General features: G+C 42.5%; 4 protein-coding genes across 5 annotated transcripts; 3 read left to right on the plus strand and 1 right to left on the minus strand.

Annotated features, from left to right (window-relative positions):
- Positions 1-1,406: 1,406 nt before the first annotated feature.
- On the plus strand, positions 1,407-5,320 carry ubfd1 (ubiquitin family domain containing 1). Its single transcript, XM_056578577.1, has 7 exons — positions 1,407-1,526; positions 3,162-3,434; positions 3,546-3,754; positions 3,844-3,909; positions 4,055-4,160; positions 4,273-4,355; positions 4,877-5,320. The coding sequence occupies exons 1-7, from the start codon at positions 1,511-1,513 to the stop codon at positions 4,985-4,987; spliced, it is 864 nt and encodes a 287-aa protein (XP_056434552.1). The 5' UTR covers positions 1,407-1,510; the 3' UTR covers positions 4,988-5,320.
- A 447-nt stretch (positions 5,321-5,767) lies between these two features.
- Positions 5,768-7,144, plus strand: rmi2 (RecQ mediated genome instability 2). Its single transcript, XM_056578603.1, has 2 exons — positions 5,768-6,127; positions 6,436-7,144. Exons 1-2 carry the CDS (start codon positions 5,851-5,853, stop codon positions 6,585-6,587), a joined length of 429 nt encoding a protein of 142 aa, XP_056434578.1. The 5' UTR covers positions 5,768-5,850; the 3' UTR covers positions 6,588-7,144.
- zc3h7a (zinc finger CCCH-type containing 7A) lies at positions 6,163-22,314 on the minus strand. Of its 2 annotated transcripts, none has more exons than XM_056578559.1 (23): positions 22,139-22,288; positions 21,216-21,315; positions 21,038-21,077; positions 20,540-20,743; positions 18,690-18,848; positions 18,273-18,353; positions 17,827-17,880; positions 17,691-17,730; positions 17,234-17,592; positions 15,851-16,112; positions 15,498-15,556; positions 15,253-15,400; positions 14,722-14,880; positions 13,573-13,778; positions 13,127-13,227; positions 12,666-12,847; positions 12,216-12,289; positions 11,549-11,682; positions 8,962-9,067; positions 8,699-8,807; positions 8,309-8,442; positions 7,871-8,034; positions 6,163-7,756 (listed from the first exon to the last, which is right to left on the minus strand). In XM_056578559.1, the coding sequence occupies exons 2-23, from the start codon at positions 21,281-21,283 to the stop codon at positions 7,567-7,569; spliced, it is 3,033 nt and encodes a 1,010-aa protein (XP_056434534.1). In that variant the 5' UTR covers positions 21,284-21,315; positions 22,139-22,288; the 3' UTR covers positions 6,163-7,566. The 2 variants fall into 2 exon arrangements, with proteins under 2 accessions (XP_056434534.1, XP_056434543.1); XM_056578568.1 differs by having other exon boundaries at positions 6,164-7,756; positions 21,216-21,289; positions 22,139-22,314.
- A 620-nt stretch (positions 22,315-22,934) lies between these two features.
- Positions 22,935-25,960, plus strand: pla2g10 (phospholipase A2 group X). Its single transcript, XM_056578588.1, has 4 exons — positions 22,935-23,094; positions 23,701-23,866; positions 25,027-25,133; positions 25,769-25,960. The coding sequence occupies exons 1-4, from the start codon at positions 23,058-23,060 to the stop codon at positions 25,915-25,917; spliced, it is 459 nt and encodes a 152-aa protein (XP_056434563.1). The 5' UTR covers positions 22,935-23,057; the 3' UTR covers positions 25,918-25,960.
- Positions 25,961-26,079: the final 119 nt, after the last annotated feature.

Genomic DNA, 26,079 nt, shown 5'->3' on the forward strand with positions numbered 1-26,079 from the left:
TATTAAGTATAATACGTTTTTGGTTTGATGAGGTATGCGGAGAGTTGAAGGCTAGATCAAATGTTTGACCGATTGAATTGTTCAAGGATAGGCCTACATCTGTGTGAACTATGCATATAGACTATGGGTAAAATATCAAATATCCTAATTTTGAGTGGGCAGTGATCTTGAGTCTATAGGCTACTAACTAAACGTTTTCAAAGAGTGAATGTGTGTGTTTTAGATTTAAAGAGAAAGGCAAAAGGGATTGATGTAATTGTCATATATAGGTAGATTAACCTCATACAGACTTGTGTACCTCATCAGGAAAAGATGAGAGAAATTACGAGAAAATTGCATTTTTCTCCCTGAGAAAACATTGTTTCAATTACATTCATACCATTTGTTTGATGATGCCTGAATTGCCACCAGTTATGTGCACTTGCCTCACAATGAGCCACTGAAATATATATTTGTTATTGAATTAACATCCATCCTTCCACCCTGTCTGATTGGTGGTCAGCCGGAGGGGTTGCATTGCAGGTTATGGGAGGCATGTTGATATGGGCTCCATATGCTTGACAGGTTCACCAGAGGCTGGAACTCATAGCAGCATGTTGGAATTGTCCTAAGGCAGGGGCAGGCACTATTAGGATTCAAGGATTCAAAGTCACATGGGCGAATGTGCGCACGCACACGCACACACACACACACACACACACACACACACACACACACACACACACACACACACACACACACACACACACACACACACACACACACACATTATATTTAAGATAGCATAGGCCTACGTATAGCCAATTTAAGACAGCCTACTTAATGATTTTGCTAAATAAAAGGATTTATTCGAAAATAGGAGTAATGTAAAGTGGCCTAAAGCTCTAGAATCTAGGATTTTTTGCAATTGTGAGTCAAATGTGAGCATCCGAAAGACTTTCATAAAACTCCAGTAGTAGGCAGTAATGTTTCCCTGTGGATTTTGGAAATCTCTACAAAATGAACACGAAGAAGAACGAAAACACAACGACCAATGAGAAAACCTCTACCACTTTGTGACTGCCCTCTTTCTCTTACAAACAAAGAGCCCTAAAGCAAATTGAGATAGTAAACTACACCCTCGCAGTTCCAACTCAATACCCGTATGTAAACCTTTTCATTCCACAGATACAGCTTTCCCTCGCAGTGTCAGTTTTATTAAATTTTGGGTTCCCCAGAAATATTGATGTTAAACAATTACATTGCCACACGTTTGAAAAAATAATAGTACCGTGTATTTATATTTTTTATTTACAGATTTTTATATTCAAGATAATTCATATATTTATGCATTTATGGGCCAAACAATAAAATGGAATTTAAAAAAAATCTTAATCTACAGGCAGCAGGAAGTTGATTTGCGATGCCTTGACGCATGCGCCAACCACCTCCGGTATGACGGTCGGATGTTGTCAGCTCGCCTCATACCATCATCTCTGACAAACCGTAAAACAGATTGTACACAATCATCATGGCGACCCAGGATGGTGGGTATTGAGAAAATATACTTGTATTATCCTCTTTCCTGACGTTATATTAAGCGCTACCGTTTCTGTATGATTGTAGCGGTTGAACATGTTGTCGTCGTGAGCCTTTATCGCCGTGGCGTGCACGAATGTGACACTATTATAGGGATGCATTCCCCCGTGTGTCACGTTTATAGACGCTAACGTTATTAGCAAGTTAGCTGTGAGAAAATGTCAGACTGGTTTCTGTTTTGAGGCTGCGTCTGGCCACTTCTCTGTTCTTTTGTGTCGAGGGGGAAAGCGTTAACTGCGTGAAGTGAGGGATCTTCCACCGGCCGGTGGTTGACACTTGGTCGTGTTGTTGATGTCCAGTCAAAGGGTATTGATGACCAGTTGAAGCATGACTAGAAGGTTCTGGATGTGTTGCCAACACGTCTCAAACGGACCTTTTAATATAACGTTAACCTTGATCCCCTTTTCCTCTGTGGGGCTTGAGGCATGAGTATCACCATTGGTCAGACTGTAAATACGTCTTGAAACAAACGTTTTCCTTGCCGCTAGTCAAACAAAAGTGTCTCGCAGTAAATACAGTCGAGTCATCTCACTTCGTATCCAAGACCGTGTTTTTATCCCAGACTTATAAGGCATGAGTCATGCCAGATGTCGTTATAAACCAATATATAATGTATGAATATCATTGAGAAATAATAAGCTAAAGTCGATTTCATATTTAACTTGCAGTCATCATCTGACAGCTAGACAAGCTTCCCTGGGATAACTGTCAACTTATGTAGCTGACATAGCTATTGTTTTGATTAAGGTAATCAAGCATTTATCTTAAGAAATATAACATGGAAATAACCGATACATTCGAATTTTGTTAATTACCCAAGAGTAAATTACAAATCATATGTACTGGATTCAGTGTCAGAGAAGCACTTTCTCATCTGATTTACCTTACATTTAACAAATCAGTGAATGTGTCCGTCAGCACAATCTAAAATACAATAGATAGCATGAGTTAAAGAATTCTAGGGCAGCAAAAGCTTATCTCTGATAAGGTAAGTCAATAGCGCAATCACATCAGAATGCTTCATTGGATTTATTGTTGTTTATACTCCTATATTGTAACCTAGGCAAATTAAAAGAAAACGCTTTGCCATGTCTTGTGTGAGAAATGCTGTGGCAGTTTGTGGTTTTCTTCCCTTAACGACAAATCATTTCACGATTAATAACAAAACAATGACCAATTACTACTAACATATGAACTTACATTCCAATGCTCCTATGCTTCTAAAATGGGTCGGTCATTGCAATGTGAATTCATGATGTACATGATACTTACCTAACCTAAAATTCAAGAGTCTGCAACGGTTACCTAATATAAACAATACATTTACCTAATATTTTTTCGCACAATGTAGAAAGTAGCCTTTTCACATTTGGCTATTGCCACCCACTTGTACATCCTAATAATATTGTTATGCAGGCTCATTAGTTGTAACTGTAACCTTGTAAATTCAGTTAGTAAACTGGCAACTTACCAATATGAATACATAATATACAGTAACACTGGCAAGTAGTGGCAAATGTGATTGCCTTATTTTGTCAAATCTTAATATGCACCTGGACCATTGTCATATGTTTTCCTATCAGAAAATCAAGAAGTAACAATGGAAGCTGAGGTAAAGCCAGAAGACGCTGAGGCGTTGTGTGAAAGTGCTGAAAAGGTTGACTCAGACAGCGTGTCCCAGACGGAGGAAGGAAACTCCACGACTCAGGACTCGAGTATTATCAACGGAGACAACGCAGACAGTGAACAGGAGATGGTGGACCTGAAGATCATTTGGAACAAGATTAAGTACGACCTGAAAATTCCTCTGGATAGCTCTGGAGCCAAGCTGAAAGAGGCGATCCATTCACTTACTGGTAAGTGATCGGGGCGAGCATCCAATAGCTCGAGTTGCAGCCCGAGAACGTAGTTTGTCATTACCCTAGGAAATGGATATAGACCCATTGCCACTTCCTTCCCATTACCAGGTCTTCCCCCTGCAATGCAGAAAGTCATGTACAAGGGATTGCTTCCAGAGGACAAGACGCTTCGCGAGATCAAAATTACAAACGGTGCAAAAGTAATGGTGGTAGGATCCACAATGAACGACGTTCTAGCGGTGAACACGCCCAAAGAGGTAATTCAGCAGGAAGTCAAGGCTGAAGAAAACAAAAAAGAACCTCTATGCAGTCAAAAGGTAAGGCTCGTTCCTCTCAACGCACCAACAACAATAATGGACGATCACACTGGGATGCTTAACTGGTATGATTGTTGTTATTTTTTTAGCAACACAGGAAGGTACTAGACAAAGGTAAACCAGATGACATAATGCCAGCTGTTAAAGGGACAAAGGTAAGGGGGGAAAATAACATCATCACTGTGTATTTGCAAGTGAAATTAATTTTCCTCTGAATCCATAATGTACCACCAGTAGTATCTCTTTTTCATTTGTTTGTACACTAATGACCAGCAAGAGTTTTCTCGTTTGTCGAAACAGGAACGTTTGCCCACAGTGCCTTTAGCCGGGATGTATAACAAATCCGGGGGGAAAGTTCGACTCACTTTTAAACTCGAGCAGGATCAGTTGTGGATCGGAACCAAGGGTGAGATTACGGCTACTTTGAATGTTTCACGTTGCTGCGGTACAAACTGATGTGTACTGACGTCTATACATGTGGACCGGTTTCCTCTAAACAATGATTGTCTCATCTACAGAGAGGACGGAGAAGGTACCCATGGGCTCCATAAAGAATGTAGTGACTGAATCTATCGAAGGCCATGATGGCTATCACATGATGGTAACCGCCCTACCGCCACCCGTCTCTTGAAGTTTTCATTTTACGAGAAGTATAATGAATAAACGCATGCAGGCAAGGGATACACATCGAGGCATGTTTCCCCCCCAAAAAAAAAATTGCCTCTTGTTTCAAAATGAAATAACAAATGATGCAAATATTGTCCGCTATAATTATAAAATTTAATTTATAGTTTATATTTTATAGTTGTTAAAATATTCCCTTTTGAATCCACATAATCATATTACAGTAAATGCTCCCTACTGTTTGAGTCTTTGTATAACATTTCTTGTGTAAGGTTTGATGCTCTGCAGAATAGCCTTCGGTGCCACTAAATGTTATCTTCACAGATTAGTTTTGACATACAAGCAGCCTGCATCTTGGATGTTTTGCATCTTGAATCATGGAGGAAAGACATTTCCATCCTTTATTTTACATTTATACCAACTGTTACCAGCATGCGTGGCCAGTAAATGCTTTTTGTGTGCTAGTTACACTACTTTTTTCTTTCTTTCCATTTTAAGGCATTCCAGCTGGGTCCGACAGAAGCTTCTCAGTATTGGATCTACTGGGTGCCTTCACAGTTTGTTGATGCAATCAAAGACACAGTCCTTGGAAAATGGCAGTATTTCTAATGTGCCTCTACTTTGACAATGTCAAACTGGGAATTGGATTTGGAAGACAAAGCCAAGCGAGAGCGGAGACAACAGGGAAGCGTACAGGATTTTCTTGGGAAAGACACGAAGGAAACCGAAGGATGCCTGTGGACTAACTGATTTATTTTTTCTGTTTTGGGTGCACTACGTGGCAGCAGCATTTCTCAGTCCAGTTCATCATACAAGGTTTTCACCAAATCCAAGGAATAAAAACATAATTGTACAGAAATTGCTAACAATTTTCTTCAATTATTCTTAAAGAAATAAAAGTTATTTAAGGAAAATTGATACCGTCTTTTTCTTCTCAGCTTATGTTGATTTAGGTAATAGTTAGGCTTTGATATGAAACATTGAAGCGTTACCATTAATATTCAAGAGCCATATTAAATTGGAATTTATTGTTTAAATCTGACTCCTATAGAAGAAACTTGTTCAGGTTCATAAGAACATTTTGTGCAATGTAGCCTGTACCATACGTCTGTGGGGAAATTATGAGTAAGTGATGCGTCATGTGAGCCTGATCTGCTGAAGCTTTTAATTAAAAGGTTGAAGATAAAGAAAATGACATGTAAGATTATTAGAAAGAAGGGTAACTCGATCAGCCAAGTGGCTGATTTGTGAGTAAGTAATATTAACTGGATTTACGTATTTAATGACATACAATAGATGTTTTCTCCTTTCTAATCTTGAACCGTTCTAAAGTTATTTATTTAAAAATCGTGTTATCAGGAAAGGAACGACGACGTAAGATGCCGTGTGACGTATGATAAAGTTCCGGCAAAATAAAGCGCGCCACGGGACTTGTCTAGCAGGAAATCCATGGTTCAATACAACTCGTGAAAATGGCTAAGAATGACGAAGGAAGTGGACGCCCGTTGCCAATCAAAGTTCTCTCTGGTCAGTTAAGAGATGGGACTTGTAAAGGACTGAATGACAACATGGAATGTAGCGTCAGAGTCGCTAATAGTCGTTCAATCTCCGTTTCAATGGTGTGGATGCAAGGGACCGTACTGGAAGCTAAATTGGATCGCAACATGGTACTTCTTTTGGACGAGACGGGGAGTTTCGTTGTGCAGGGTGTAAACAACATTCCAAAAGGCAAACCATGCTTATCCCAAGGTAAATTAAATGTTTTTTCCTAACTCAACTCAAGTGGGCAATGTGTACTAGCCCTGACGTGCATACAAAAGGTTATTCAGCTGGTGTAAATGATAAGTTATGAAATAAGGCCACTTAGGACATCACACAGTAGAGCCTTACCAGTGCAACACCATCCACAGGGGTTGTTCACTAATGGGCTGTTAATAGCCTACCTGTAACCGTGCCCATCCTTCTATTAATTCGCATGCACACAGGTCACGCATACTTTCTTTATTTAGACCTGATTGATTTTGGCTGTCGTCCATCACCCTGCTCATGCTTTCCAGGTAAATATGTGATGGTGATGGGGGTTCTCCAAGCCACCTCGCCAGAACCAGTAATCCGGGCAGTGAAGATGGCAGACCTCACGAAAGATGCCGCCATCCACCGGAAGATGTGGAAGTTGGAGGTGGAAGATTTGCAGCAGCTTTCTACGTAGTTGCTGTGGTTTTTGGACTGAAACGGACACCTTTTTTGTGCAGCCTTTAAGCCCTTGAAACTGATGGTTGGATTCCTGAACAGATATAACAGTAGTAATGCCTGAGCAGGGGAAACTCAGCATAGCTTTATGCAGTAAGCCTTTAAAACTAGACCATGTGGCATGGACCAAGACTTTACACAAGTTTATGTTAAGGGTTAAGAAAAAGTTGCACGTTACCCTGTTCTTTCATTTGTTACCTGCTGAGTTAATTCATTTCCAAATAGCTTATGAACAGCATGTATTTGTTTAATAAAATTTCATTTTTACTTAGGTTTACAATACACCATGCATCAGTATAATTTGTGTGTGCAATCAAATCAACATTTTAAAATTAATTTAAAAGCTAGCGCTCACGATTATGAAGTTCATGGATTGAATAGATTAGACTTTATTTTCTGGCCTGGGAGTAAAGGTTTATGCAGCAACCATCTTGAGTATAAAATGCCATTTATTTGGTCTTTGTGCACTTTTAACATTAAATACTTGGGAAAAACTTAAAATGACAGATTGAATAACTAATATCCCATGCTTGCGCATCCTTTAAAAGGGAAAAAAATAATCCAAAACGATTTACCAACTGTTAACAAAGAACACAAATGTAGTCAACTGCAAGTATCCGAGTACCATGCCATTTTTCAATTCTATTTTTATACTGCTGAACGGTGCATAGCAAGTTTTCAAGGATTTTTGAGTCACTCAATTAAAACACTTGATGATTGATGCAACATGATGAAAGGTACACCTTTTTGTATCTGAGTGGAGTGACCCAGAAACCAGTTCTGCCGCTGGTTCTGCATGCGCTCCATTAATTATTCTGCCAGGTTGAGGTCTCCTCTCGTCCCATAGAGGGTTCAACCGATTAAGCACTCGTCAGTGTCATAAAATACTGTGGCAAACCTTGCAGGTAAAAACGAAACTCGCCATCCTGTTATCGTTATTATTGAATGTCCTTGAGCAGAAAACTGTATTTACCAAAGTCATTGTCCATGGGCGCTATAAGATGGTCTTTCCTAGCTTTGGCGAGTTTCATCAAAAGAAATTCCCTGCGTTCTATCCACTCCTTGAGTTCCAGGTTGCTGTGGGCCAGTTGACAATGCTCCTGCTCTGTGCACGTGCCTTTGAGATACCTGTCAAATCAACGTTGAAAGTGTCAGGGCGTTGTAAATACACACATACACACAACACATGACTAAAAGATTGAATTCTACAAGCAGACTGTATCTGGTTGCCAATCAACTCACCTTTCACAAACTTTGAAAGTGCCCGTGGGAAATCGGTACTGCCAGCAGTTCTGGTCGTCCTCAGAGTTAAAAACTTTGTCTTTGTGTTTTTCCGACGTGATGTGCTGCTGCCATTGCTTGTCACTGTTGCAGTTCTTCCCACAGAGCCAACAGTGATTTCCAGACTGCGGAAAGGACATAACATTTAATGTTTAATTTTCCACCACGGGGAGTTTTCTACTCATCATACACATGGGAAGATAATAACTACACTTGGCATTTACATTTTTAGGTCTAATTCTTGCTACCCCAAGTTCTCACACACACACACACACACACACTCGTCGGTAATCCCCCTGCAAACCCATGTGCATGTTGGCTGACGCCGAGGTAAGGAAAACGCTGGGCTGCCCAGTAAAGTGGTCCCCACAGTCCCATACACAAAACACGGGAACGCACCACTTCTTCTGCAAAGTCGGTGGGCATGACGATCTGCTTGCCGTTCTCCCGGACCACGCCGTTCGAGTTCTCCTCACTCCAGCCGGGCTTCTGGGACAGCAGCCACAGCTCATAAAGCTGATCCATATCCTGGACTACGATGGGAGAAAAGGAACACGGTTCACAAGCTGCCCGGCAGAGCCTGTTCACCTCAATTAAAATGTTCAGTTCAGTCATTGATAATCTCAAATTGTGTATCTAGATATATCAAGTGTTTTGTGTGGTGGATGTTCTTTCTTGAATTTGCATCCCTTTAATTCATAATAGCAGCCATGCCAGCTGTGACACCCACAGTTGTCCCCATCCGAGTTTAATAAAGTGCTTCTCGTTTGATGTGCTCGACAAACTCACTGTTGTTCTCCTTCATGTAGGTCCACAGGTCCCGCTCCTCGGTGCCGTGAGCGAAAGAGCAGTTCCCGATGTACTGGCACTTCTTGCCGGCAGTCACGTGCATGCAAATCTAGGGAAATGTTAAAAGAAAAGTAGTGCGACAGCATCCCTGGTAGGCCTTTCCTAAATGTCAGCATGTGATGTTGAGGACGGCTTCCATTTTGCATTTTCCATCAGCAGGATACGCAAAGTATCGAACCCTACAGGGCTATTCAAAGGCTTACCTCAAACTGAGATGGAATCGGCTTCTTAGTCGGAAGCGCTCGCACCGTGGTCCACTTCTTCCGTTCGTTGGAGCTCACCAGCACCACTCTCCTGTCTTTGGACCATCTATGAAGCAGATGAACAGCTAGCATTGAATTCATTGTTTCCCCGTCAGATCACGCGTTATGTAGCTTGTATTGTTCACTGTGATGACCTTTAAAAAGGACAGTAACCGGTCTGGTAACATCCAATCTCCCACTAAATAAAAATGTCGGAATGACTTCCTTGTGGCGTTGTGCATTGCCTTGTGCCGAGGTGCATTTAGCTTGAGCGAGCTAAACCATGGTGAGACCAGTATTGTCCTTTAAAAGTTGTAGTACTTAGTCACATATAGCCACTAAATTCCCCTTTCCACTAACGTAGGAGAAACTAATAAGGCATGTACTTTATTGGGGATTTCCCTAAAATACAGGGCTACAGTAGAACAGGGAAGTCAAAAATGGTGAGCTGTGTGGAAAAGGACCTGATCCCTAGGAAGATATGAAGGGCTCATTCTAAGTTAATGAAAACAACGATTCACAACACATTTTGTATTTGATTTTACACCATTTATACTTCTGAATATTATATTCCATTTGGGCCAAAACTGTTCTGTTAGATGCCACTAACTTCTCCCCATGCAACTTTAAAGGAGACATATTATGGTGTTTTCCCAACAAGTAAACATAGTATTTGTGGTCCGGAAAACATGTTTTTGAAGCTGTTTGCTGGAAATAGCTTTCAGGAAAAAGAATCTTGCCTACCGCTATTCCCCTCTGTTTCAGTCCCTTTAGAATGCGCTGTTTCTGGTGTATGTAGCTATAATGCAAATGAGCTGCTGGCCATTGACCAATGAGCTGTCAGACTGAACAACAGCCTTGAGGAGAAGGGATTGTTACCGTTTGCGGACTCCTGGAGCTCTATATCTATATAATATAATATAATAATAATAATATTATATATGGGTATTTATAAAATATTATATCTAATATCACGGCCAAAAGCTATGTGCGCCTTGGATGATATTATGAATCATAAAGACTGAGTCTGACGTCTCTGGTACTTCCATAGCAAGCAACGACTCGTATTGGGGGATATCTCGGCCATGGTTGAGAAGAATTGGGGGAAAGGAACTTTGGCCTTGACTCTCTGAAGTCCATGAACCGCGACATGGAGGAGAATGGGATTGTACTCCGGGAGCTGAGCTGCCGGACTTCCGCCGTCAGAGTGTACACCCGCCGGAGCAGCCGGAAAGCTTCGGCGACAGTTCAGCTCCCGGAGTACACCGTCGGGCGGAGTACACCGTCGGGCGGAGTACACCGTCGGGCGGGCGGAGTACACCGTCAGGCGGAGTACACCGTCGGCCGGGCGGAGTACACCGTCAGGCGGAGTACACCGTCAGGCGGAGTACACCGTCAGGCGGACGGCTTCAACGGCGGCCAGGGTAGCTCAGCTCCGGGAGTAAAATCCCTCTCTCCTCCATGTCTCCTCCTCTGTATGGCAGCTCCGGCGGGGGGAGCTCGGCAGCAGTCCGGCAGAGAAAGGGGATGTACTCCCGGAGCTGAGCTGCCGGGCTGCCGCCGAGTTTCCCCCCGCCAGAGCTGCTCATCCGCTGGTCCACAATCTCTTAGCCATGCTCTGAATGGACGGGAGTGGGGAAGTGGGAGGTAATATTCCAGGGTGCCCCCTTCCTACGTAGGGGGGGGTGCCGAAACTGACTCGCTCGTTTGCCAACTGTAGGCGGGGTACTTTCAGAAATGCATACCTCACTCAAAAAATCATTTACAAACTTCTTTCAAAGTTTGTATGCGTGTGGGAGCACCAGAGACCCAAAACAACACCCCAAATCCCAGGAAAAGTGTCGTTTTCATAATATGTCCCTCAAGAGAACATGTTGAAAAAAAAATAAGAATCACATTCAAGTGTGGTTCCACTTTTTTCTACAGCTCGTGACACTTTACACCAGCATTCCTAAAGGACCAGTTTTACCGCCAGTTGCAAGGTTGATTAGCCATTACAAAATATATCAATTTCTAACATCACTAGTTTAGGTGCCCACTGCACTGATCGAACTTCAGCCAGCCAGTTGATACAGCCCACTAATCAGCCCCTTCCAGTCGACTACCACCCATTGTAATGTCAAATAAATTGATTTGTAAGAAATATAAATATAGAGAACCTCTATGATATCTAATTATTACTAATAATGTAACATGTTTCTGCTTGACCTTACACATAGCTGGCTAGCATGATTTTTAACAACTGCAGCCACATTGCCCAAATTAGTTCCTGACAGTCAACACCTTGAAAAGTATAATCTGTCCTGCCTATGCTCTGGCCCGACTGGTTTAACTGTTATGGTAAACCGAATCATATTAAGGAAGTCCAACATGATCTGAATGCCATTCCACCGAGTCGCCAACGAGCCAAAAGATAACCATTTCCTTGATTGGGCAACGTAAAAATTCCCCATGGGCATACTCCAACTTGAGGAAGACACATTTACTTGACCTACACTGGGCACAATTTCGCCGGGAGATCGTGATCTCGAGTCCTGCAGGTACTCACGTGTGTCTGGCCTTAGCGGAGCAGTACTTCTTGTTCTTGTCTGCCTCGTTCAGCTGCCCGTTTCTCCAGCACTGGCCACAGACAAAGAGCATCTTCAGGTTGGGCGGGCCGAACTTCCTCTGGACAATGGGGGGCTGTTGGGGAGAGAGTCAGAGTACAATACCGTTTTTAAAAAATAAATTAAAAGAATTGCCCTTTCATTCATATCAACTGGAGGCAGCATGTTGCAGTCTATGTACTTCAGGGAGTCAAAGCCAAAGTTCCTTTCCCCCAATTCCTTCTCAACCATGGCTGAGATAACCCCAACTACAGTCTCGTTGTGGAAATACAACGAAGAACCGACATGTTATGCGCCATAACACCAATATCAAACACACACACACATACACACGTGGTGCTCGCACTGTCGTGTCTCATTGGCAGGCCAAATTCTCTGGGCGTGCAAGGCAGAGAAAGGGGTGGAGCTTAGATCCTTTATGACGACATATGGGACCACATTCCAAATCAGCGTTTTCGAAGGCGAGCAGAACACCTAGTCCGAACGCAAGTTTTCGCCACTGGGGGACCATAGGCAGGTTAGGGGAACTCGTATGTTAGAACACTTCATTCAGTGAGATTTTCATGCCGTGGGACCTTTAAGATATGACTAAGACATATGTTATCTTACCTGGCCACCTTGTGCTGTTGTGATCGTGCTCCAAAACTTCCTTGCTTCATGGACAATATTTTCAGAAGTGATTCCTACAGAAAGCACATTCTAAAGTTAGATTCACAAGTCCACCATCTCAACCAACCTCAACCTGCTCCTCAGTGACATGCACCTATAAATTCAATGTAAGTCACTTAAGGGAAGATGCACCTTCTAAATATAAACTATTATAATAATTTACAATAATAAATATGTACTTTTAGGGTAAGGTTGATGAACCTAGGATACGGTCCTTGCTGGACAAGCTGACCAGACAATCCAAAGCCATCCACAAGTGGGAATTCCCACTCGGACGCATGATTGACAGTCAGTCTCCAGCTTGGCACCTTGGCACCCGTCACACCTTAACCAGTCACCAAAACAGCAGCACAGCCCTTAGCTACTTCACCAAAGCCTCCTGTTGCTTACCCATCTCATGCTGCATCATCCACACTTTGAGCTCCACCAGGCTATGGGCGAAGAGGCACTCGTCCTCCCGGACACAGCCGTAGCGCACCTCGTGGCGACAAAGGTCGAGCTGGCACTGGGGGTACAGGGGGCGCACTTTGGAGTAGCGCAACGTGTTCTCCTTCAAAATGTGCACCAGGCACCTTTGAAGGCACAGAATAAGGGAAAGGTTAAAACGGTGATTATACAGGACACAAAATGTGCAAAAAAGCATTTTTTGAGGATCTGTTCCCAACACGAGGCACATGAAACCAGGAGGTGATAGATTATGTTCAGAGAAGCGGGCAATATGGCCTTGGTTTGTTAACTTCCCCCAGAGGTGTTGGAATCTATTTGGAGTTAGATTAAAAAGCTTGTGGTAAATAGGTTCATAGTAGTTATTTTGGTGCAGACATTGGGATGTTTTTATGAAAATTGCTTACTTGTTCTCCTCAAAGTCATGCTTTGTCACCGGATGAGAGCAACGAGAAGGGCTGTCCTGGCTGGCCTTGCTGATTATTCTGGGTTTGTGATCAAAACACACCTGTAGAAAACACCATGGATTAAATTAAAACACACACACACAATAAGAAATGCATGCCCTATAAATAAATTGCACAAAAAGGAACACACTATATCTATAGTTGTAATTAAAAAGGGCAAATACTATCTAAAGTGAAAGTTATTCAACAATTTCCCACATCTTCTGTGAAGAAACTGGATCATTGCTTTCAAAATATACGATTTTTAAGTAAATGATAGGGAAAATAGAAGAAAAGAACAGTAAAGTAAAAACAGCTTCAACGAACACACACAAACCATTCAAAACCTCAGATGTTATCGATCCACCCATGAACCAGACCCAAGTGGCTCTATACTGGTGGCTCACCCCGCAGAGGAACATGAAGACTCCCCGGTGCTCCTGGAGGATCTTGGGGACCGTCAGCTTGACGTTGCAGCTGGGGCCCAGCGGGTCGAACAGCAGCTCCCTGGAGATGAAGCCCTTCCTCTCCATGGACCACACGTCGATCTCCTCCTGGCAGTAGGCAAACGTGCAGTGGCCCGGGTACAGACACTCCTCCCCGATGGCCACCTCTACAAATACACATCGGACCACAGGGGAGGACACTTTAGGGAGGCTGGCCTTGAAGATCCGATGCCCTCTCAAATGGGAGAAGAGATGGGGTTAGGCTGAAGAATGCAGGTCGAGTCGCACAGTGAAGTCCCACAGTGACTTGACCCGCAGGGACAGAGTCCCCCTTGAAGGAAGCACTCCTATCACATCACTGCAAATATCCCCGGTGTGGGATTGATAAAGGATTATCTAAAGAAATCCAATATGCTAATGCCTCTGCTAATTAATATAACTAGTGACAATAGAATAGTGATAATGGGTATGACCCTGCTGTGGAGGGTCTATGGGCCACGAAAAACATAAAAGAAAAGAGGTAATTTGGTGAAGGGATTGTATAAAGAAATAACCTATTTTAGTTTAAAGTGCAAGTGAAGCCACCGTTTCAGATTTAATTCGAATTCGGGGCACTTTGGGCTGAGGGTTCTAGGAAGTTGTTGTGAATGATCGTTATGATGATCGATGCTGTGTATGAAATGTGCCACACACCTAGGTGACCATCAGTATGTATATGCAATGATGTACACGACACCACACAGTGTCATTTTTATTTTCAATGTGCAAGAAGCTTATGGCTCTCTTGGCGCCGTCATCAACTTCAACCGCTGGTGGCCCATGGCTGAGCTCCACACGTTCACACACACACCTCCCCCTCGGTGTCCCTTGTCGGGACCTAACAACCCAATTTGTGTTCAGAGCGGAGTAAAACATTGATACTAGTTGGTTTTCGATAAATAGCGGTATTAACGCTACCATGTTGAAAAATCATCCAATACATCACCTAGTTTAAAACAAACAAAAACAAAATACAAACAATAAATATTTTGCGGCCTCTTTAATAACTATACTCAATACAAGACTCGAATCATTTCGACCCTGAAAATTGCTGTTCAACAACCAAGATACCTTTGCAAATGTAATAGGGCCCGATGTACTGGTTTTTGGTGGGCCTGGGTCGTATAAGCTTCCACGTCTTGTCTTTGGGATGTTTGATTCTGCCCAGCAGGGCATCCTTCTTGCACTTGTGCTCCTCGGTGCCGAGGGTATAATCCAGCACGCCGGGTCCTGTGGGGGGGTTAACAGAGTGCCAAACAAACAGCCTGTTTAAAAACCAACAAGACTGGCCCGCACAAACAGCTTCATCACAGGCTACCGCTCTTGGGCTCAATGGTCACCTTGATTTTTATTCAAGGCATTTAGCTGACACCTTTGTCCAAAGCGACTTACAACCATTCATACACACGTGTAAGGAGGAGGCGGGGAATCGAACTAGCAACCTTCCGGTTACAAGTCAACCCCTTCTATCTACTGAGTAGCTGTGTAAACATTTGTATATAGCTCAGTAAACATTTTCTTTTCTATGAGACATGTATGTAATGACATGTATCATAGGTACGTGCTTCCCCTTACCACTAGACTATCCTCACAGCTTCTTACCAGTTTTGATGAAACAGGTCGAGCAGGCTTGCTTGAAATCGTGAGTGTCTGCCAAAGGGTTCTTGGTCAGATCCACCGGAGCGGTGAAGCAAACATTGTTGTCGGGCATTCCGAGGGCCATTCCCGTGGGGTTGCCATGGTTATTCATCTGGAAGATCAAAACTCTGGTAAGTGTACTGCAATACTGAAACCTAAAAGTTTTCAATGTTAAAGAAGGAAAAAACGTCAACGTTCAGACCAAGTACCTGTGAATGGGCCTGTGAATGGTTTTGTAGCTGGGGCAGGTATGATGGTTGAGGGAAGTCTATCAAAAAGTCAGGGGGGGGGCAATGAAAAAAGGTAAATACTCAAGACTGTAACAGAGTTCATGTTTTTAACAAGCATCAAATTGATTTCATATAATCCACATTAAAATTCATTCATTACTGTGCTGAAATAAACTACTGCTTTAATACAGTGTGCCTACATGTACTGATAAACCCTGTCCTAAAAAATATTAGATCATCCATCTTAAACTAAATTAAGAATCGCTCTCATAACGCAATTAACACACACATTTCCCCCCCCCAAAAAGCCACCACCTCCTTCAAAATAATACCTGTGCGATAGTCTGATATGGAGAGGGTGGAGAGGGAGTCGAGTGAGTCCAGCGGGGAAAGGGAGTCCAGGGACTCCATGCCCAGGTACATGCTGGAGCCTGGCTTGTGGTACAGTGGCGGCAGGTTGACGGTGCAGTGCTGCGCAGGCGCGTAGGGGAACACGCCGATGTGGGACGGCATGAAGAAGGGACTCTGCCTGGGGCTGCCTGAGGCCACACTGTTGGACATGAGGAGCTGCTGCCCCTGTTCTGCGGACATGCCCTGTAAGGAAAACACGGGAGAAATGTCAAGAAGCAGTCAACATAGAACAGAGTCAACATTTTGCCAAACTGGGTCAGGAGCAGAGTCAAGGTGGGGGGGGTGGGGGGGTCACCCCTAGAGGGTGCTAATGGAAAACGTACATAGTGCAGATTTAAAGATTGCATTTATAGTAGAGCTGTCAAGCGATTACAATATTTAATCGTGATTAATCGCATTAATGTCATAGTTAACTCACGATTAATCGCAAATTATTTTTCTATGCTAAATATCCCTTGATTTTTTTGTCCCATAATTTCTTCTCATTTTAATTCTCTTATCAACATGGTGAAGTGCATCGGCTTGCCTTGTGCAAATGATTTTTTATTGATAACAACATTGGCATATACTGATCAAAACAGGACGATACAAAAAAAGAGCCTATAGTGCAATTAAACGACTGCTTTGAACAAATGTCATTTGAACATAGCAGTCAGGCTACTGCTTCTTTGTTTTGAGCCAAAGAAAAAAAAAAAAAAAAGTTTTTTTTTATTAAATAAAATAATTGCGTTAATCGCGCGATAAATTTTTTAACGCCGTTAAAATTGGTTTGCGTTAACGTCGTTAATAACGCGTTTAACTGACAGCTCTAATTTATAGTAATCCCGAATCCAGCAGTCCTATGTTATAACAAAACTCCTGGGGGGTAGAGTCGGCACAGAGCCTCTGATTGAAAACCAAAAATGCAAGGGGAGGGGTAACGCCTTGTATATAGTTTCGTTTCAGAGATAATCTACCGAAGAAACCCAATTCGCTAGAGTCGATCGGGCGTTCAGAGGGGACTTTTCCAAGTGTATATGCTGGTAATTAGGAACCTTTTTATAGTTTCCAAATGATGGCCCACTTTGAATTTGCCAACAACCAGCTGATGCATTCCTGCCTCCAGCAACAGGATCTGTCGAATCGAATATGAAGCGAAGAGAAGCTTGCAAAACACAGATTCCCCCGCCATCAGACTTAAGAAGCTGATCTAAAGTCAACATTTTGTGACTCATTGAACAGGCGCATGCACAATGCAGCCAACGTGTCCCGAGGCATCGTGATACACACACAGACACACACGATCCCCGTCCACACCCACTGACCATGGGGCAGTCGGCGGGCCGCGCCTGGTCCAGCAGGTCGTCCAGGTCGTCTCCGATGAGCTCCGCGTCGCAGTCCGGGTCGTCGTCCAGCAGAGGGTGGGAGTGGTGGCAGGCGCCCGAGCCGTTGACCAGCGCGGGGCCGGCGGTCAGCGGGGCCGGCGAGGGGCAGGGGTGGACCGGGAGAGGGGCGGGGAGCAGGTGGTGGAAGCCGGGGGCCGGCGGGGGCTCGGCGATAGGCAGCGGGGAGCTGCTGCTGCTGGAGTGGGCGTCGTCCAGCAGGTGATCGTTGAGGGGCGGGGCCACCGTCAGGGGAAGATGTACAGGCATGGGGACGTGATTGACGCCATAACGAGGCACTTCTACAAAAGAGAAAAACACAAGGGAAAGAAAGGTCTGAGCATTGCTGTTTTTTTGTTTTTTTTTATATACTGGATGGTCATGTCGGTGTCGTTCTCACCTGTATCTATATCTTCCACTGATGAGGGGCCATGGGTATACTAAACGGGAAAAATAAATTAAAAAAACAGATATTTATGTGATACATTTCAGTTTTTTGGGTTAAAAGTGTCCAAATAAAGATGAAGTGATCTTACATTGTCACATGACGCTTCTGAATAGCTGGCTCCCGTAGCGACATTCAAGGCAGGCTGAGAAAGAGGAAACCAGGTTACCAAATTTCTGCAGAATCGAAAAACCCTTACAACGCTTACTGGTTATTTTCAGTAAATAAGAAACAACTGTACATTTTAGCAGCATTTACTATTCAGTCCTTAGGAGACTCTTTCGTCCACAGGCCTGATTCAGATACTCATTTAGAAGGATGGCGGGGCGTGGCCTCTTGCTCAAGGACGCCCAATGTCCACATCAGTAAAGTGTCGTTGACCACGGGGCTCGAAACCCTGAACCTTTCAGCTGGGAGGACACCATATCACCTACTCTACCCTGCCTCCCAGTGCCCAAATATGGCGAAACTCTGAATCATTTGCGTGATTCCATTTGTCTTGGACTGATTCTTAGGAATGTCTTGGAGCAAACCTACCTTACTCCTTATGTAAGCTTTTCGTATTTTCAGGCCAAGTGCTTTGGCAAGCTCCTGAGTCAAATGTATGACACTGGGATCCTAGGAAACATCATAAGTCACGGTTGAACGGTTATTCTGACCATAAAGAAATACAATTATCATGAGATTAGATGCCCTAACCCTGACCACAATAATAAGAACATAGGCTATACAAAGTGAATAAATGCAATTATAATTATACTATATCTAGAACTAAAAAAGGCTAGGGTTATCAACTACAGAGTTCACCGAGACCACATATAAATAACCTGGTCAAATTAAATACATTTATCAAAACAACAAAACCAATAAAAAGACGAGTTGATCCTGTGTCCTGAGGCACAACTACAGAGTTTATAGCACAGAAAAAAAGAAGATTCCTCAATAAAGTCCCACCTGAGGAACGACAAGAGAGCACTTGGCCACGGCCTCATAGGCCTCCGCGTGTCTGCCCATCTCGCGCAGGGACTTGGCTTTCCTGTAATGTGCCTTGTAGTTGCCCTCGTTCAACTCCAGCGCTTTCTCACAGTCTTTCAACCCCTGGTCGTACAGCCCCTGAGGAGAGGAAGAAACGCTTCGTCAATCACACTCGCTCGTTAGCAGTCCTGTAGCTACCCTGGTTGATTTACCAATCAATCTTACGTTTAGTACTTGCTCTTATCCATTTTATGTTTGGATAAACAATGGCAGTTTTGGACGTCTAAATATTACACAAGGTGCTTTTTAATTAATTTCATTAATTAATTAGGTAAATAATTAGCCGACGCCTTCAAAAACAGCTCAGTTTCAGATACATGTCAAGCTGTAAGCAATCAAGGCCCTACAGTACATACATCTATATACTCACACCAAATTGCATTCAATTCACTTATAAACTGTTCTTCAATGTATTAATCAAATTAGCTAATTTCATCTGTGGCAAAAGAGCAAATTCAAAACACGATAATCCTCGCATAGGAATAACACGTCTAATGATATTAAGGTCGGACTGAACTAACTTGTAAAACTAGCTAGTATACAGAAAATAATAAGCAACTAAACCAGACAATGCAAACTCCACTCCTCAAACAAATCACTGACTCTTGACGCCCATGTCAAGTAATCAGATTGATGGGAGGATTTTGGCCGTGTGACCTGAAGCAATCCAGTTATTTCTGGTCTATTTTTATAGGCCAGTGAAATAACTTATACCTCAAAGTGCAGGAGCTCAAGTGTACAAGCACAAGCGACCGTGGAGAAGTTGATTTGCAACTTCAATACCGACTGACTACATAAACAAGACAAAGTTTGGTTTCAAAGCAGATATCATTAGGCACACATTTATATTGGCCAATATACTTTTTTTTTGTTGTTAGTACCTTGTAATAAGGCCTGAAGAATAACATTTAAAAAAATATATATGTATATTATTTGAGAACAGACCAACTCACAGACTATTCATTGTTTTTTTTAAATAGAAAAAAATATACACAAAAACCGGTTGTGCTGGAAGCTTCAGAACAAAAAACCAAAGGTCTAGCAAGACCTCGAGGAGTAAAGGATTGTAGTGGCACAGAATCAAAAGCCAGCCAATACCCGAGTACTTTCGTGGGAAACGAAAGCATAAGAGAATCGGGCCAGGGTTTTATTAGCTCCATTGTTCTGGAAAGTATTTTCAGATATCTTACACGGCAATTCACAACAGGAGATGCCGTCAAACAATCAGATACGGTTGATAAGGTTATCATGTGAGCCGGACATCTTTGATTGACATATATTTTTACACACACATCATCGGTATATTATCCTGATATGTAGTCCTTTACTGTACTTTTTTGCCAGGTCACTGTCTTCAAAAGAGGCATGGTACATGCAGAATAGATTGTACATGAGTCCTCTTGTCTTTTTCGTTGTAGTGTTTGTACAGGAGAGGGGGCACTCTGACTCAGATTAGCAGGTCAAACGCATCAAAATGAATGGACTAAGAAGTTTATGGTTTATTTCCATTTCCAAAGGGATGAAAATATGAATAGGAAGGAAAATAGGGCAAACGGTATCGTTTAGTATATTTTGTGTCTTTAAAATAAGATTATTTTCAGTCATACATTTTCTTCAGTGGAGAAGGACATGAGGTTTTGCTAAAAAAATATCACAATATCAAATCGTGAACCCAACATCGTGCACAGTTTCAAATCATGAGCTGAGAGACTCATCACACGCCTATACGGAGTATAAAACCAGTGTGATCCTCACACATTAGTACTTACCGGCACTATATTCAAGTAGGATGCTGCACGGTTTACATACAGGTTTTCCAATAATCCCATTGGAACAGCGATTTCTTCAGAGTCTGCGTATTCCGCTATACTCAAGGCCTCAGTGTACATTTCAATGGACTTTGTCCATTCTCCTTCTTTAAATACATCGTTTCCTTCGCCAAAAAGGTTCAAGACTAGGTCCTTAATAAACACCTGGAGAAGTAGAAGAAGACATGAGTGGATGAAAACAAAGGTGTATGCAATGTAACATGTAATGAAATGCATAGAACACAGCAAAACCTTACTGGTTAATGGTTTCATTTGTGTTTTAGAGTTCCAACTATTCCAATGTATTCTCCTATTTTGTTATGTAATCATCAGTCCTAAATTAATTCCTGTGTACCGATTTGTCTTTTGCATAAGGTAGTGTTAAATATCACAGAGACAAATCTGACTGATCAAAAAGGTTCATAGATTAAATGAGAGCTTTAACAGCATATCCCTTACCTCATACTGTTCTTGTGTCCCAGGATATGGCAGTGTTGATCTAAACATAAACAAATTCAATGTTAGAGATATTTGCATTTTGTGTGTTGTAATAACCAGGCCCAGCACCGCCGATCAAGGCAACCACATTGCCTTGATAAAAAAAATATTATCATATACATCATGTCTTTAAACTTACTGAATGAACTGTAAGCCTTTTTGAATCTCCTGCCAACGACTCCTTCTGTCTTGACAGATGCCAGACATGATTTCCTGTGAATATCCAAAGGTATCAACACCTGTAATATACATTTTCAACCTATTACACATTATGAAAAGTTTTCCCTAAAATAAAAGTGTAAAGACGTGACACGTGTTTGTTGGAAGAGAGTAATAATAACAACATCTATATAGGTTATATTGTATTGGATGTGTTTGTCGATTGTAAAGTCGATAGTCAGATATGATGCCAGTGAATTGCCTAGCAATTAGTGCAACTTCCTTATTCGCCAATGACGACATCCCAGTACGAGGATCCAACCGGTAAAGTTACACCAATACATCGGACTATTCGCCATACCAATCAGTGCCCTGCCATTCCATGTTTCATTTAACTTATCCTAAATACGGGTTTCAACTACTTCCACGTTAAATGGGAGCGGGAGAGGAAAGACACACGTGTTAAAACGGGGGCAGGTACCTGAGCCAGAAAAAAACCCAGCTATTATTATAATCATTAATCCCACCAGAAATAACTTAATACCCGGGGTTCCCACGCGGTTACCTCAGGCTAAAATGACGTTCACAACACACTTTATCTTGATGTCGTGGAGGTTAACACGGGTGTTCTTCTCGCTTATCAATGGTCATTGTACTGTATCGTGGTATGTCGTCATTGTACAATACGACCCTTGTTTATTAGTTTCCAACACCATATTTGAGATGTACGCTGTGATTTGGAGCTGATTTTATAAGTTTGCTGAGCCTAATGAAGCAGTGACGTCTCTTTTGCCCAAGTTGGTAAATGCAACCCAAACAATAGCGTCCATTAAATGGCAGTGGCTGAGTTTAACCGCAGATGAGGCAATATTATCTATTATGGATGCCGACGTTGATACTCACATGAATGGGTCTTCGTCAAACAAACATCCAATTGGCAACGTATATATAATAAGATCGTTTTAGTTGTGATAACAACTTTACATCTGGTACGATCGCTAAAGGCCGCGCTTTACTAACTACTTCTTCTTTGGAAATATCAGTGTGGCACACCGATGTCGTGCGTTTGACTGCCACCCAAAGGCGAGCTGCAGGCATGGCAGTTTTAAGACGAAACAAATATTTTTTCTCTAACACAGGTTAGATTAGGTCGCATCAAAGGGGGTATTCCGTTGCTATAACAATAATAATTGACCCCTACATTGACGGTTATTTGGTCAAAATTTGTGTCGCTTTTCTAACATTAAAAAAGCAGGATGATCATCAAGGGAATGTCATTCAGGGTGGATCATATTGTTCACTATATAACTTGTTTCCATTGATATTTGAGAAGGAGAGAACGAGAGCGAGAGGGATTAATTAATCTGTTTATACTGTACTTTTTATAGTATTCCACAGTTTACTTTTTATGTATTATTTAGCATTTAATATTCTAGCATTGGATATGTTTATATATTTTGTATTTAACGTTTTATTTCGACCTCCTAATTGTTCACCTGCTTTGGCAATGTTAACGTTTGTTTCTCATGCCAATAATACCTTTTTGAATTGAATTGAATTGAATTGAATTGACCGAGAGAGAGCGACAGAGAGCGAGAGAGGGCACGCGCGAGAGAGAGAGGCAAATAATTGAATTGTTCTATTGAACGCCTCCACCCCTAGATGGCGTATTCTACACTGGAGTAGGGTACGTTGTAGGTTTGCCCAATAGACGTATACTTCAGAGATTACTCAGTTAGAAGGTGTATAAAACTGAAAGTAAACGCTTGCCTTCACTACAGAAGAAGGACCTGCTGTATATTCTAGTTGACAGTTGGACAACATGGGGGGGTTTTATTGGATATTTTTCCTCTTGTCTGGTAAGTTATTGCTTCCATTGAGGAAGTTAACAAACTTAAATTGCATATTGAGTATTTAAAAGTACTGTTAAGGTATACATTACTAATTAGTTAGATATGTGTAATTAAAGAACAGGTTGTAGAAGGATAATCATTGTTCCCTGTACCTACAGGCAGGCTAAATAACCACAGAATGTTGCCTTCAGTAGATGACAGAAATGTAGCAATAGTTATTTCCAAAAGTGTGCATTTGTACACTTCCCTTCACTGCCAGGGTTTAATACAAGCTCTATTCACTCATATCGATGGACTATGGATTCCATAGTAATGGAGCTCAAACCAATTCAGATGAATTGTACGAAATTCCATTTATTCTAATTGTGTGAATAATGACTTTTTTTTATAATTGTTTACTGGCTCCTTCTTTAAATTTACATACAGAGTGAGGGATAAAGGTGTACATATGCACACATGCTCAAACTCACACATGCACTTGTCTTGCACCCACATGCAGTCACACAGGCACACACCCACAAAACACACACTCACCTAACCACGTACTACACACAGAACTGATCTAAAAGTATGCATCGGTTTTGTGTGTTGTTGATTGTGTTTTTACATTAGGTGTTGCCTCAGCAGAGCGGCACAGCTCTCTGCGGACCAAGAGGGGCCTTCTGGAGCTGGCAGGGGCCATAGAGTGCTCAACAGGCAGGTTTCCCCTGGCCTACATGATGTACGGCTGCTACTGTGGACTAGGGGGTCAGGGCTGGCCCCGAGACAGGACCGACTGGTGAGGCAGAGACAGGCGTTACACACTTGGTTTGATCTCACTCACATACCCTGTTGTCCTTTTTTTTTTTGTAAAACAATTAAAAAACCTCAAGTCTCATGGGACTTGTATCTTTCTGTAAACAGTCATTATGTAGTTGTCAAAGCCCGCCCACCCCATGTTGAAGGTAGTCATTTTTTGTTTTTCAATCTTTTCCCTTCAACAGTGCAGCTGCAAAGCTGGTCAAAACAACATTGGCATTTCGAAAAAAGATTTCCTGCTTCTTAATTAAAGCTTGGGTCGGCAATTTATTTTGTCATATTTGTGGAAATTCTCTTTATATCCCGAAAGCCATCCATATCTCAAATGATCGGACAAATTGGTATCTGTGCCAGGCATGCCAGTAATCGGGCACGCCCTTCCTTTCATTTAATTCAGGCCAATTGGAATCTTATCTTTCTGTTGACCTTCCATGGCTGCCTGGGCATTGTTTGCCCCAGCCCTCACTGCCAAGGCGCACAATCCTCAAAAGGCTAGGTACACCTATTGCTAAAGTCAGTGAGCTATTCATGTGTTTTGGGGGTCGGTGCTTTGGAGCGAGGCCTGAAGGGAGAGGTCGGATATCTTCGGTTGGATACTCTCAAAATCGGGTTTACTCCGGCTGGTTTCTCCAAATTGCCTTCCCCCAGCTTTAAGCAACCCAAGTGTGTATGGCTGTGGTTTCCCTAACAGCAGAGAGGAAGAGAAGTATCTCTGGCCCACACATGTAACACGCCTGCATGTCCCCGCTACACACGACCCAATGAGGGCTCCGAAATAGGCATTCCACACCCAACTCTTAATCGCTGTCTGCTTCCTTTTCCTCATGCTCCCCCACCACAGGCACAAACACAGCCCTCCTCTCAAACCATTTAACGACTAACTCTCTGTTTGGTCCAACGTGGTGTCCTTCCTCGGGACTAAAACGGGAATCTATGATATTTAAATCATAGTACTGGGGAAGGCAGGTTCTAGGTTGGGGAAAACCCCTTGAACCCCAGGGGATGAGTGTGTGTTATCATTCCTTCTCCTATCGACACCGTATTATTTGTATGTTTCGGAAAACCTTTACGATACCTATGTTTCTATAGAATACTTTATATTCCATGTAAGTCTTATTTATTCAAGTTCTTCTCACACAGGTGTTGTCATAAGCACGACTGTTGCTACGGAGATGCTGAAACGATGGGCTGTGAAACCAAGACCAGGCGGTATAACTGGAAGTGTGAGGACAGGGAGGCAGAGTGTGGCAAGTAACATTTTCTATTATCATGAAATGTATTTGGTTTTTGTGTTTGACATGGATATAACTGTAACATGTTTCAGCGCTTCAGGTAAAATAGAGGACATTACAGTGGGCCATTTGGCCTGTCCACACCCAGTGGTTTCCATGGTAAAATAGCAATCACAGCGTTAATTAACGAGCGGGAAAAAACTGTGTGCAGAGGGATAGTTCATTACCCATACCGAGATGCATGAAAAGCAGGGATTACTGATAAGGGGTTCATCATTTGGTTTTGCAGCGGTTTACCATTCATAGGGTATAGCCTCAAATGAGTGGAGTGCCTATCACAGCTATACGTTGTTTCCTTTTTCAAGACGATGCTCATTTTGTATGAGTCAAACCATGTAGGTATTTAAGAAGGAAACTTTACAGGCAAGAGGGAGATGTTTAAGGTAGCAAAAGGTTTGCTGTGAAGTGCGGGAATACATGTGACACATTTTCACACATAAGCAACAAAACAGGAGGATCCCACATAGGTTTCACCCTCTTAGACTCCCTATAGGAGCTGGTGGTGGTGGTGGTGGTGGTGGTTGTAGATGGGCAAGGTTATTCTACCATGTTTATTACTTTCTGGTCACTCCCTCACTTCTGTATTCCAGATGACCTGATGGACAAATGTGAAAAGCAGCTGTGCAAGTGTGACAGAGAAGCGGCAAAGTGCTTCAGGAAGGCACCTTACATCTCAAAATATGCTGTCTGGCCAGATTTTCTATGTGGCTCCAAACAGCCAACATGTAATATTTACTGACTCAATAAATATACTTGGATGAATGTGACCGTGTGTGTGTCTGTGTTTGCATACCACCAGTATGGCTGTTTCCCTTATATATTCATCCAGCAATAGTGCAGTGCAGCTAGCTGCATTCCTAGCACCACTGCATCAGCAATACAAAATAACAACAGAAATGTA

Source organism: Gadus chalcogrammus, chromosome 2 (assembly GCF_026213295.1).
Source record: "Gadus chalcogrammus isolate NIFS_2021 chromosome 2, NIFS_Gcha_1.0, whole genome shotgun sequence".
In the NCBI taxonomy this organism is placed as follows: domain Eukaryota; kingdom Metazoa; phylum Chordata; class Actinopteri; order Gadiformes; family Gadidae; genus Gadus; species Gadus chalcogrammus.

Coding starts and splice junctions, on each gene's coding strand:
- ubfd1 (XM_056578577.1), top strand. Junction 3,435..3,545: donor GGCGATCCATTCACTTACTG/GTAAGTGATCGG, acceptor TCCCATTACCAG/GTCTTCCCCCTGCAATGCAG. Junction 3,755..3,843: donor AACCTCTATGCAGTCAAAAG/GTAAGGCTCGTT, acceptor TTATTTTTTTAG/CAACACAGGAAGGTACTAGA.
- rmi2 (XM_056578603.1), top strand. CDS start 5,851: ATGGCTAAGAATGACGAAGGAAGTGGACGCCCGTTGCCAATCAAAGTT. Junction 6,128..6,435: donor CAAACCATGCTTATCCCAAG/GTAAATTAAATG, acceptor CATGCTTTCCAG/GTAAATATGTGATGGTGATG.
- zc3h7a (XM_056578559.1), bottom strand. CDS start 21,283: ATGTCTGGCATCTGTCAAGACAGAAGGAGTCGTTGGCAGGAGATTCAA. Junction 16,113..17,233: donor GGCCCGCCGACTGCCCCATG/GTCAGTGGGTGT, acceptor TTTTCCTTACAG/GGCATGTCCGCAGAACAGGG. Junction 7,757..7,870: donor ACTTTCAAAGTTTGTGAAAG/GTGAGTTGATTG, acceptor TTGATTTGACAG/GTATCTCAAAGGCACGTGCA.
- pla2g10 (XM_056578588.1), top strand. CDS start 23,058: ATGGGGGGGTTTTATTGGATATTTTTCCTCTTGTCTG. Junction 23,867..25,026: donor CCCCGAGACAGGACCGACTG/GTGAGGCAGAGA, acceptor CTTCTCACACAG/GTGTTGTCATAAGCACGACT. Junction 25,134..25,768: donor GGACAGGGAGGCAGAGTGTG/GCAAGTAACATT, acceptor TCTGTATTCCAG/ATGACCTGATGGACAAATGT.